The 12,360-nt window shown below is 29.1% G+C and overlaps 1 protein-coding gene across 1 annotated transcript; it reads left to right on the plus strand.

Moving 5' to 3' along the window:
• Positions 1-540: 540 nt before the first annotated feature.
• On the plus strand, positions 541-11,438 carry LOC132269684 (superoxide dismutase [Cu-Zn], chloroplastic). Its single transcript, XM_059770941.1, has 8 exons — positions 541-885; positions 993-1,054; positions 1,145-1,184; positions 1,308-1,403; positions 1,525-1,556; positions 1,651-1,726; positions 1,931-1,984; positions 11,110-11,438. The coding sequence occupies exons 1-8, from the start codon at positions 594-596 to the stop codon at positions 11,133-11,135; spliced, it is 678 nt and encodes a 225-aa protein (XP_059626924.1). The 5' UTR covers positions 541-593; the 3' UTR covers positions 11,136-11,438.
• The last annotated feature ends 922 nt before the right edge of the window (positions 11,439-12,360 follow it).

The following is a 12,360-nucleotide window of genomic DNA, read 5'->3' on the forward strand; positions in this document are numbered from 1 at the left end:
GTGTTGCAGAGAGAGAACGAGAATAGAGATGGAGGCGGGGACCCTAAAATGATGACCCTAAAAATATTATATTTATATTAATATTTTTCTTTTCTTTTTCTTTTTCTTTTATTTATTTATTTATTTTTTTTTTACAAATATTACATACTTAAGTTATTAATTTTTATTTTAAATTATAAAAGGGTATAATAGTAAATTTACCGAAATACTTTCCTTTCCTTTCTTTCCCCAAACATAATTATTATCCTTCCCTTCCTTTTCCTTCCTTAATCAACCAAACACAATACTAAATTAAAATTATGCTTCCCTTCCCTTCCCTTTCCTTCCATTTCCCTCATAACTAATCTTATCCTTCCCTTTCAAACCCACCCTACCAAACATAGCCTTATATTTCTATGACAATTCAACAGCATAACTTTGTTAACTAAAATACTGATCAATCATCTGAATAAAGAATTGAAATCAATTTATTTTTTTATTTCTAAAAATTTTTCCTAGTCCAAACAAAACAAAGCATCAAAATAAAATACTACTGTAAATAATATCCAAAAGAGCACTCTCACATATTATCACCTCATCCTCACTCCCAAGCGATGCAAGCCGCACTAGCAGCTATGGCCGCTCACACCATCCTCTCCACCAACCCATCTCACTCTTTTCTTTTATTTCCCATCTCAAACCCTAACCCTAACAACCCATCACTCCTCCGCTCTTCATTCCACGGCCTCTCTTTCAAACCCACCATCCAATCCCTAACCCTCTCCGCCACCGCCTCTGCCGCCCCTAAGCCCCTCACTGTCGTCGCCGCCACCAAGAAAGCAGTCGCCGTCCTCAAGGGCACCTCCAATGTCGAAGGGGTTGTCAATCTCATCCAAGATGATGATGGTCTGCTCTTCATCTACTTCTTTCCCCTATGTAATTGCTGTATTATGTAATGTATATGTATAATTGAGCTGTAATCGAGAAAATTGGAACTTGATTGCTTTTAACAGGTCCTACTAAGGTGACTGTTAAAATCACTGGACTCACTCCTGGGCCTCATGGGTTTCACCTAGTGAGTATTGTCAATTTGTTTATTTTTTATTTTGAAAATTCGTTGATGGTACATTTTCCCTCTAAATATTGAATTTTTGTTATTGTGTAGCATGAATTTGGTGATACGACAAATGGGTGCATATCAACAGGTTAGATTTGATTGAATATGTGCTTGAATTGTTGACATATTGCTTATCATTCTGTTCAATTCTATTCTGTGTGGTTTCATTTGGTGTTAAACTGTGGTTTTTCTCCCAATTTTTATATTGCAGGACCACATTTCAATCCTAATGGTTTGACACATGGTGCTCCTGAAGATGAAATTCGCCATGCGGGTGACCTGGGAAACATAGTTGCTAATGCCGATGGTAATTGGGGGTGTGTGTGTGTTTTATATATATATATATAATTTCTCATAGTTGTTTGTATGTTTCCAACCATCAGTTTTAACTGTAGTTTTGTTTTTAATTTTGGTTTCATGTAATACAGGGGTGGCCGAGGCAACAATTGTGGACAAACAGGTACCACATGTGTCTGCATGTAACAATGATTCTTTTTAGAAATTTTTGTTATTCCTTGGGAATCTTGTTACTTAATTGTGATTGAGATTTGCAGATTCCACTGAGTGGGCCTAATTCAGTCGTCGGAAGAGCCTTTGTGGTTCATGAGCTTGTAGATGACCTTGGAAAGGGTACACCTTTATAATTATTGGTTTGAATTTTTTATGCAAATTTTTACTGTAGTTGTTGGTTTGAAGTGTTCTTGCAAGCATACGGAACTTATTTTCACCACAATGCGTGTGAAAATACTTCCTTTCACATGCGTATTAATTTTGCTACACACACACACATTACATTTTCTCTCTCACACACTCTCTTTTCTTTTTCATCTGTAGGTGGTCATGAACTTAGTCTTAGCACCGGCAATGCGGGTGGACGATTGGCATGTGGTATGCAAATTTTATGAACTCTAGATTTCTTATATTATTATTTCTCAGTTTTGTTGCACGAGGTTTCTTGAATTGCGCTTCTTGGAAGATAGATATCTTTTTCAGCTTTTTTAGGTAATTATGTACTGTAAGTTTTGACTGAACTAATGGCTTGCAAATTAATGGCTTGCAAATTAAGAAACTCTCTTAAGAAATACAGGAGCTCCAAATTCCATAGAAATTTGTGGTGGACCATGGATTAAGTTTATACTGTAGAACGTAGACATATCTCAATGATTTTATGCTTTTCTTCTCATTGACAATATGATGTTCTTCTACACCACAGTCATAATTTTGTGTGTCAATGATCCAGTTAATTGATGAAATGAATGATGAACTAGATCTAGTGCATGAAAGTTGTTCTATGGTTGCAAGTTTTCACTTTGATTTACATCTTTGTTTACTTACTATTTAATGATGACTGATATTTTATTCAGTTGACATGGTTGTCATTATGTGCTTGGATTTAATTTATAAAAGATGGGGTAAGGATTGTTTTCATTTTGGATTTTAGTCACAAGTTTCTTTGAGAGTTTGACAAGTTGATGAATGGAGGGGAAAATTTGGGCTCAAACATTCACTATTTCTGTAGAGTGATTACTTTAGTTGTCATCGTCATTGTTGGATATGTTAGCAACTTTATATTATGGAAATTGTTTAACACGATTTGTTATGGGAGTTCCTTTGAATCCGTGGAGGAAAATATTCTGAACCCTGTTGTCTGTAAGTTCACAGATTATAATGAGGTTCAGCACTGATAAAAATTTGAATTACAATTTATCTGCTTCCACCAAGACAAATAAATATTTTGAGAGAGAAGAACTTTCCTACAGACTAAGAAGCACAGAAACGGATACGGGACACGGCAAATCCAGAAAAATTAGGACACGGACACGGACACGGCAAATAATAAATATATTATATATATCTATATATATATATATATATATATGATGTTGTACTTTAAGAAATTAAGAGTAATATTAGTTTAATGAAAAAAAATTGTGTTTTGCTGGGAAAAAGAAAGAATGATAGAAAGAGGGTAAAGAAAGGGAAAAAATAGCAAAGAAACAAAGAGAATAAGTTTTTTGTTAGAATAAGAATTAGGCCTTAGTTAAAAATAAAGGTAAGAATCTATAGAAGAGAACAAAGTTCATGGGGAATAGAGGAAAAAGGAAAAAGAAACGCAAACATAAATTTTATTGTGAAAGGAAAAAAAGAAGTATCTTGTGAAGAACAAGAAGAAGAAAGAAAAGAGGAGGATGAAGAAGAAGAGAGAAAAGAGAAGAGAGATAGAATGACCATCCACCGGTAGCGAAGCTTGGTTGGTGGGAGAACAAGAGAGTCAAAGATGATTGTGCAAGAGTTTGAACCTTGAACTAAAATATAAGGATAAATATCTAATTGTTCTATATAAAATTGTTTTATAAAACAATAACTTTTAAGTAATTATGTAATTATCATCATATTATTGAAAGTTATTAAGCAACTCCTAATATTTATACTTCAACTCAACATTGTTTCTAAAACTTTCTTTAAAATCCCCAAGAATGGGATGCATATGTCGGACAATGTCTGGATAATCAAGAAAATATAAAATATTCAGACACGTTTTTTGGCGTGTCCGACACGTGTCGAGGCATGTTCGGCGTGTGTCGGTGTCCGACACAGATTCTTTGCCCTTTTAGGCGTGTCTATGCTTCTAGCCTACATATAATGATATCCAGAATGTTTAGATGGATTATCCATAATCAAGAAAATATAAAATATTCGGACACGTTTTTTGGCGTGTCCGACACGTGTCGAGGCATGTTCGGCGTGTGTCGGTGTCCGACACGAATTCTTTGCCCTTTTAGGCGTGTCTATGCTTCTAGCCTACATATAATGATATCCAGAATGTTTAGATGGATTATCCATAAAATGCTTGAAACATCCTCATTTATTCGAGAAATATTTTTTTGAATATGCTTGTTGTACTGCATTCTTCATTCCCGAACTTTTTAGCTTCTCAAGAACAAACTTTTATTTTTCTGAAACTGGACTTTTTGCACTAGCTCTTTTGATTTTGTGTGTGTCTCGAACATGCATGAAACCTTGGATCCTCCTAATAGTAAAAATTTCTGCACTCCAGTGTCCAGTCTCAAATGTGTTTTCACTGGATTTTGTTTCAAGCACTCATGGGTTCTAAGGCCACGTTTGGTGTGGATGAATGGAATCAAATCGGAGGGAATGGAATACTTTTCTTTCCATTCTTGTATTTGGTGTGAGCTATTAAAGGTGGAATCATCATTCTCCACTATTCTTGAAGAATGGTCATTCCACCATAATCATTCATTTTCTTTACCAATGGAATGGGCATTCCATTCCCACATGGAATACGATTAAAAAAGTTATAACAAAAAAACCTATTCAACATCCCTTTTCTAAGCCAACCCCATCTCTGTTCTCTTCCAACCCATCGACATCTTCCAACCTATTCGTCGTCTCCCTTCGCTGTCTTCCTACACCGCCGGAGACAGATTCGTCTTCTTCCATCTTCTAAACCAAACCCATCATCATCCCTTTTCTAAACCAAACCCATCTCTGTTCTCTTCCAATCTATTCGTTGTCTCCCTTCGCTGTCTTCTTCCGCCGCCGGACAAATTCGTTTTCCTCCATCTTCCTCTCTCACTACCCCTTATCTCACAATCGCTGCCAGAGACCACAAGACAACACAACTCAACCCATCCGCCGGAGACAGATTCTTCTTCAGCAAAGAACACCATCAATTTAGCAACCCCAAATCCAACAGAGAGTTTCTGAGTTTCTTTCTCTATCTAGAAAGCAAAGAATCGAAAAACTTGAACTACCCAATTCGTGAAGTGAGGGGAGAGAGAGTAAGAGGGGGAAAAATTGAAGAGAAGAATGACGGAGGAGGAGAGAAGAAAACATTTCTTTCAACTGGGTCCCACTGTCTTCTTACTGATTATAGATGCATATACAGAGATGGAAGCCTGCATATGTCACCAAAACAATTCAAAATTGTATTATTTAACCGGTTTATATGTCTTTGGACGAAAAGTCTAGAAATTTTCAGATTTAAATTTCAATGGAGGTGCATGTATTTGTATACGCTAGCCCTTATTTCAGATTCGTCTCCCTCTCTCACTACTCCCTATCTCATCACGGCCGCCGGAGACACCTCCTTGCCCTCATCTTCAACGCCTTGCTTGCCCCAAATTTATTTCTGACGTTAATTTTTTTGTTAAATTTATTTATTTATTTTTTTCAAGTTTAATTTCTTTATTCATGATAAAGTGTAATTTTGAGATATCAATGTAAATTAATTCCATTCCAGTTTTTAAATAGGTTCAACCAAACACATGTATGAGAATTATTATTCCATATTTACAGCATTCCATGTTTGTAACCAAATACTAGAATGGAATGGGCATTCACATTCCATTCTGAGCTTCATTCCATTCCCATTCTATTTCATTCCTGCACACCAAATAAGGGCACTCTTATTTTTGGAAAATCCGTTAAACTATTTGACTGTTTGGAGATTCATTATATAATCTATAGTAAGGATCTAAGAAGCACGGACACGAATACGGGGCACAAATACGACACAGACACGGACACGGCGACATGACAAATCCAAAAAAAATAGGATACAGACACGACATATATATATATATATATATATATATATATATACTAGGAAAAGGCACGCGCGATGCACGTGTTGAATGTTTTGCAGATAATGTGATAGAGTTTTATAGAAAATAAAATAGCCAATTTGTGGTAGATTTTATAAAAATTATTTTATTTTCTTTAAATATATTATTGTTTAATTATATTTTCTTTTATTAAAAAAAACTCATAATAAATAGATAAATGGGTAATATAAGTTAGAATTTTATAGAAACTCTTTTAAAAACTCTTTTTATATCAATTAATAAATATTTTTTATATTAATAATTCTTGTCTAATTAGATATTAATAAATAAATAAATAGTTAATTTGTGTTACAGTTTTATAGAAACTCTTTTCAAAACCTCTTTTTATATCAATTAATAAATAATTTTTTATACTAACAATACTTTTCTAATAAGACTTCTTTTTATTAAAAAACTCAAAATAAATAGATAAATAGGTAATTTGTATTAGAGTTTTTATAGAAAATCTTAAAATATATCTTTGTCTATTGTATTATAATTTTATTAAAAATAAAATAGGTAATTTGTGGTAGAGTTTTTTTAGTCTGATTAGATTTTCTTTTATTAAAAAACTTACAATGAATAAATAAATAAGTAATTTGTGTTAGAGTTTAATAGAAACTCTTTTAAAAACTCTTTTTTTATCAATTAATATATATTTTTAAATTCTAATAATTCTTGTCAAATTAGATTAGCTTTTATTAAAAAAAAAATCATTATAAAAAGAAGTTTGTGATAGAGTTTTAGAAAAATTATTTTATTTTTTATATCAATTAAAAAATATTTTTTATATTAATAATTCTTGTCTAATTAGAATTTCTTTTATTAAAAAACTTATAATAAATAAATGAATTAGTAATTTGTGTTAAAGTTTAATATAAACTCTTTTAAAAATTCTTTTTATATCAATTAATAAATATTTTTATTTTAATAATTCTTGTCTAGTTAGATTTACTTTAATTAAAAAATTCATAATAAATAGATAAATTGGTAATTTGTGTTAGAGTTTTTTTATAGAAACTCTTTTGAATGTATTTTTATATCAATTAATAAATAATTTTTTAAATTAGTAATACTTGTCTAATTAGATTTTCTTTTATTAAAAAACTCATAATAAATAGATAAATAGGTAATTTGTGTTAGAGTTTATAGAAACTCTTTATTATGTAGATTTTAGTGTTTATATATTTTTTTATACGAATAAATAAATACTCAAACTCTTTACACATCTAATAATAGTATAGATAAAAACTCTTTTTAATAAATATTGAAGTTCTTTGGCAGAGTTTCTGTATTTTACTCTGTAATTCTAGATTTTTAGAATTCTCAATTTATGTACTCCTTCCTCCATGCCACTATTTATAGACTTTTTGGATTAATAAGATTATGACACGTGTCCTTTTTTAATGACATAATCATAACACGGCGGACCGATTATATTGTGATAATTATCCATAAAAAAATAACTATTCTTTTTATATTAAACTAAAAATAAGGGTTTTATATAGAATGTGATTGATATTATTAGGTAATTTTGCAATTAATAAATATTTTTTATTTTAATAATTATTGTCTAATTAGATTTACTTTTATTAAAAAATACTCATAATAAATAGATAAATAGGTAATTTGTGTTAGAGTTTTATAGAAACTCTTTTAAAACCTCTTTTTATATCAATTAATAAATATTTTTTAATATTAATAATACTTGTCTAATTAGATTTCATTTTATTAAAAAACTCATAATAAATAGATAAATAGGTAATTTGTGTTAAAGTTTTATTGAAACTCTTCTAAAACCTCTTTTTATATCAATTAATAAATAATTTTTAATATTAATAATACTTGCCTAATTAGATTTTTTTTTATTAAAAAACGGTAATTTGTGTAGTTTTATAGAAACTCTTTAAATATATCTTTGTCTAGTGTGATAGGATTTTATAAAAAATAAAATATGTAATTTGTGATAGAGTTTTATATAAATTATTTTATTTTCTTTAAATATATCATTGTCTAATTAGATTTAATTTTACTAAGAAATTCATAATAAAAGCTAATTTGTGGTAGAGTTTTAGAAAAATTATTTTGTTTTATATATCAATTAATAAATTTTTTTTACATTAATAATTATTGTCTAATTAGATTTTCTTTTATTAAATTTTTTTTAATAATAAATAGATAAATAGGTTAGTTTAAATTTTACTATTTAGATTTTAGTTTTTTAAATATTTTTTTTATATAAATAAATAAATACTTAAATACTGAAACTCTTTGCACATCTAATAATAGTATAGATAAAAACTCTTTTTATATCAATTAATAAATATTTTTTTATATAAATAAATAAATACTAAAATACTGAAACTTTTTGGCAAAGTTTCTGTATTTTACTCTACAATTCTGGATTTTTAGAATTTTTAATTTCTACACCCCTTCCTCCTTCCTCCATCCTCTATTTATAGGATTCTTGGATTAGTAGGATGATGGCATGTGTTATTTTCTGATAATTAAATAATTATAACTGGGCCGGGCCGATTATATTGTGATAATTATCTATAAAAAAATAACTATTCTTTTTATATTGAACTAAAAATAAGAGTTTTATATAGAATGTGATTGATTTTATTAGGTAATTTTTAGAGTTTTATAGAAATTATTTTTATATCAATTAATAAATATTTTTTTATATAAATAAATAAATACTGAAATACTGAAACACGTTGCATTATTTTATTAGGTAATTCTTAATTAATAAATATTTTTTATTTTAATAATTCTTGTCTAATTAGATTTACTTTTATTAAAAAAAAAACTCGTAATAAATAGATAAATAAGTAATTTGTGTTAGAGTTTTATAGAAACTCTTTTAAAATTTCTTTTTATATCAATTAAAAAATAATTTTTTATATTAATAATACTTGTCTAATTATTTCCTTTTGTTAAAAAACTCAGAATAAATAGATAAATAAGTAATTTGTGTTAGAGTTTTATATAAACTGTTTAAATATATCTTTGCCTAGTATGATAGAGTTTAATTGAGAATAAAATAAGTAATTTGTGATAAAGTTTTAGAGAAATTATTTTATTTTCTTTAAATATATCCTTGTCTAATTAGATTTAATTTTATTAAGAAACTCATAATAAAAGCTAATTTGTGGTTGAATTTTAGAAAAATTATTTTGTTTTATATATCAATTAATAAATATTTTTTATATTACTAATTCTTGTGTAATTATATTTTCTTGTATTAAAAAATTCATAATAATAAATAGATAAATAGGTTAATTTAAATTTTATTATATATATTTTAGTGTTTTAAATATATTTTTTATATAAATAAATAAATACTTAAATAATGAAACTCTTTGCACATCTAATAATAGTATAGATAAAAACTCTTTTTATATCAATTAATAAATATTTTTTTATATAAATAAATAAATACTGAAATACTGAAACTCTTTTGCAGAGTTTCCGTATTTTACTCTAGAATTCTCAATTTCTGTGCCCCTTCCTCTATTTAAAGGTTTCTTGGATTAATATTGGATTAATAAGATGACGACATGTGTCTTTTTTATAATTACATAATCATAACTGGGCCGGGTCGGTTATATTGTGGTAATCATCCATAAAAAATAACTATTGAACTAAAAATTAGAGTTTTATATAGAATGTGATTGATTTTATTAGGTAACTTTTAGAGTATTATAGAAACTATTTTTACAAAAACTATTTTTATATTAATTAGTAAATATTTTTTTATATATATAAATAAGTACTGAAATAGATAAACACTTTGCATGATTTTATTAGATAATTTTCAATAAATAGATAAATAGTTAATTTATAGATTAACTTTCATTAAAAAAACTCATAATAAATAGATAAATAGGTAATTTGTACTTAAATACTGAAACTCTTTGCACATCTAATAATAGTATAGATAAAACTCTTTTTATATTAATTAATAAATATTTTTTTTTATGTAAATATAATGTAGAAACTAAGAACCATACGAGGTAATGACCCTTTTGTCATAGTCAAATCACAAGGTCCACAACACACTATCATATATATAGGGCTTTAAACATGCTTTGATATAATTAAATTAACGAAATATATTCCAAATTAAAAGGACAAGGTTCCAGTCTATGTGGCACCATTCCTAATTCAAAATTTCTGGAACCATGGTAAAACCAGTTCCCCAAAATCAATTAATAAATAAATACTGAAACTCTTTGCACAAAGGCCGAGAAAGTAATACTACACTTGATCTTAGCCAAAAGATCAAGAAAGGTTAGTCAAAAGGCCGACCTAAAAAAATTTAGTACTACACTTGATCTTAGCCAAAAGGCCGAAAAGGTGTGATTATTATTTTTTTAGCTCTATAATTTTATAAGAGGCTTTCATGTAATCCTTTTTACTTAAAACCAATGTAGGACTTTGTAATTTGAATTAAACTCTTTTTATATTTTGTTAATTTGAATTAATTTTAATTTTATTAGGTAATTTTGAGTGTTATAGAATTTATATCAATTAATAAATAAATACTGAAATACTGAAACACTGAAACGCTTTGCACATTTAATAATAGTATAGATATATATATATATATATATATATATATATATATATGATGTAGTTCTTTAAAAATTACTGAGTGTTACTATTTTTCATCAACTTCATAATGAAAAAAATACACAAATCATAACTTATCTACTGTAATAGTGTAATGACTGCCATTAAATATCTATTTGTTTTGTCTAAAATTGCATATTAACCTTACAAGTTTAAAATTATTATGTACAGACCACATAAGTGAGTAAAAGTTGTTAAATAACTTCACATATTTATACTTTAACCTAATTTTCTTTCAAAAATTATCTTTTAGACTCCCGAAAATAAGACATGCGTCTCGGACACACACCCCTTGCTTGTTGGACGTGTGTCCGCGGAGTGTTCGTGCCGTGTCTAAAAATAAAAAAAAATAAAAAATTCCAGACACATTTTTTGGTGTGTCTGACACGTGTCGGACACGGATTCTTTGCCCATTTTGGCGTGTCCGTGCTTCCTAGGTAAGGATCTTCTAACTAGAAATGCAGGAAGCGTAGATATACATTAGTGACTGTCATTCTACATCATAAGAGTATTATTCTACAAGCCATACTGCTGGAAGTGGTGTTATGCTTTTGGGGCTCATATTAAGCTGTCATTTATTATGTGTTGCAACATGTACATATTTTTCAGGCTTCATTCCTATTTGTCTTATGAATCGAAATCAATTATGATCGGCAAAGACTTTCTTTTCTAGATGTGATCACAGTGCAACATCTGGACTGGCTTTAAAATTTTATTATCAATACTTATTGTTAACCTGTTTTGCAGGAGTGGTTGGTTTGACTCCGGTGTAAGGGCAACCCCTTGTTTGAAATCAATGTGGTGTGCACTACCTGTTGCTTCGTTTGCATGTTTCATATAGAGTGTTATTTTTAAAGCCTGGGGTGTACTCCAAACTTGTGGAGGGCAGTTGTTAGTTGTAAAGCTAGCAGATATTCACTATGTTTTTAGCTACTCACAATCCAATAAAAATGAGGCTGGTAAGGACGCTTTGTTAATGTTTGCAACTTAACACTGGTGGTTGAATGTATTATATTTGAATAGTTGCTGCCTTTCTTTCTCCATATATTAATAAAAAGCATGGTGCTTTATGGCAATTGGTACTGTTAAAGTTGGTTTTACTTGGCAAAGAAAATGAATGTTAGTAGCTTCATTGAACATGTCACAATATTGCAACAAGTAGTGCACGCTTAGTTGATAAATTTGTCCGAACTAAATAGTTGTTTTTGCTGTTACTATTTCTACTTGTATCAACAACATTTGCATGCTCCTACCACTAAGGGCTGTATCCTGGCACCCAGATTTTAGAACTAGGGTTGAAGTCCTCTATGCCAACATGGAATAAAGGATGCTAGTGGTGTAGCTCATTTTTAAATGACCTGTTTGTTTCACATATTTGCCTTCAATTTCTGGAAAATGTTGTTTCTCAGGACAAGAGTTAGTTATACATGCGTCGATCATCTTCCATGTGCTTTCTGTGGCTTGCAAAATCTCCCATCATTCCACATTTTTTGATATTATTGCCTATGGACAGTTGTTTTGTTGGAACAAAGGAGGATTGATTGCCCAGAATTCTGTAAAGACTCGGAATTGGTCAGTGTAAATTGAGGACAAATAGGCTCGCTACATCCTTTCCTCCAATGGCACATACACTATGAGTTTCCTGGGACATTTTTCAGCCTTGGGATAGAATTTAATTTATAACATTTATTCTCAGTTTGCTGATATATTAATCAATTTACATATTTGTAGTAGAGATTTATAGGGTTTCATTTTTAAAAGAGGCCACAATCAGCCTCCTAGGATTGGGTTGGGTTAACTTGTTGATCACTAAACTAAAGGGCTGTTTAAGATCTTGCTTTATAGTGCATGATCCGATTATAATATTTTGTTCAAGTACAGGAATTTATTTATTTATTTTATTTTATTTATTTATTTTTCCTGGTAGTGGTAAGAATGTATATATTTTAAATATAAAGATGATTACTTGGAACAAAACCTTGAGAATATTTCTGTGAA

Source organism: Cornus florida, unplaced genomic scaffold (assembly GCF_030987335.1).
Source record: "Cornus florida cultivar Cherokee Brave unplaced genomic scaffold, ASM3098733v1 CherokeeBrave_3.0.0_Hap2_Chr08, whole genome shotgun sequence".
Lineage (NCBI taxonomy): Eukaryota > Viridiplantae > Streptophyta > Magnoliopsida > Cornales > Cornaceae > Cornus > Cornus florida.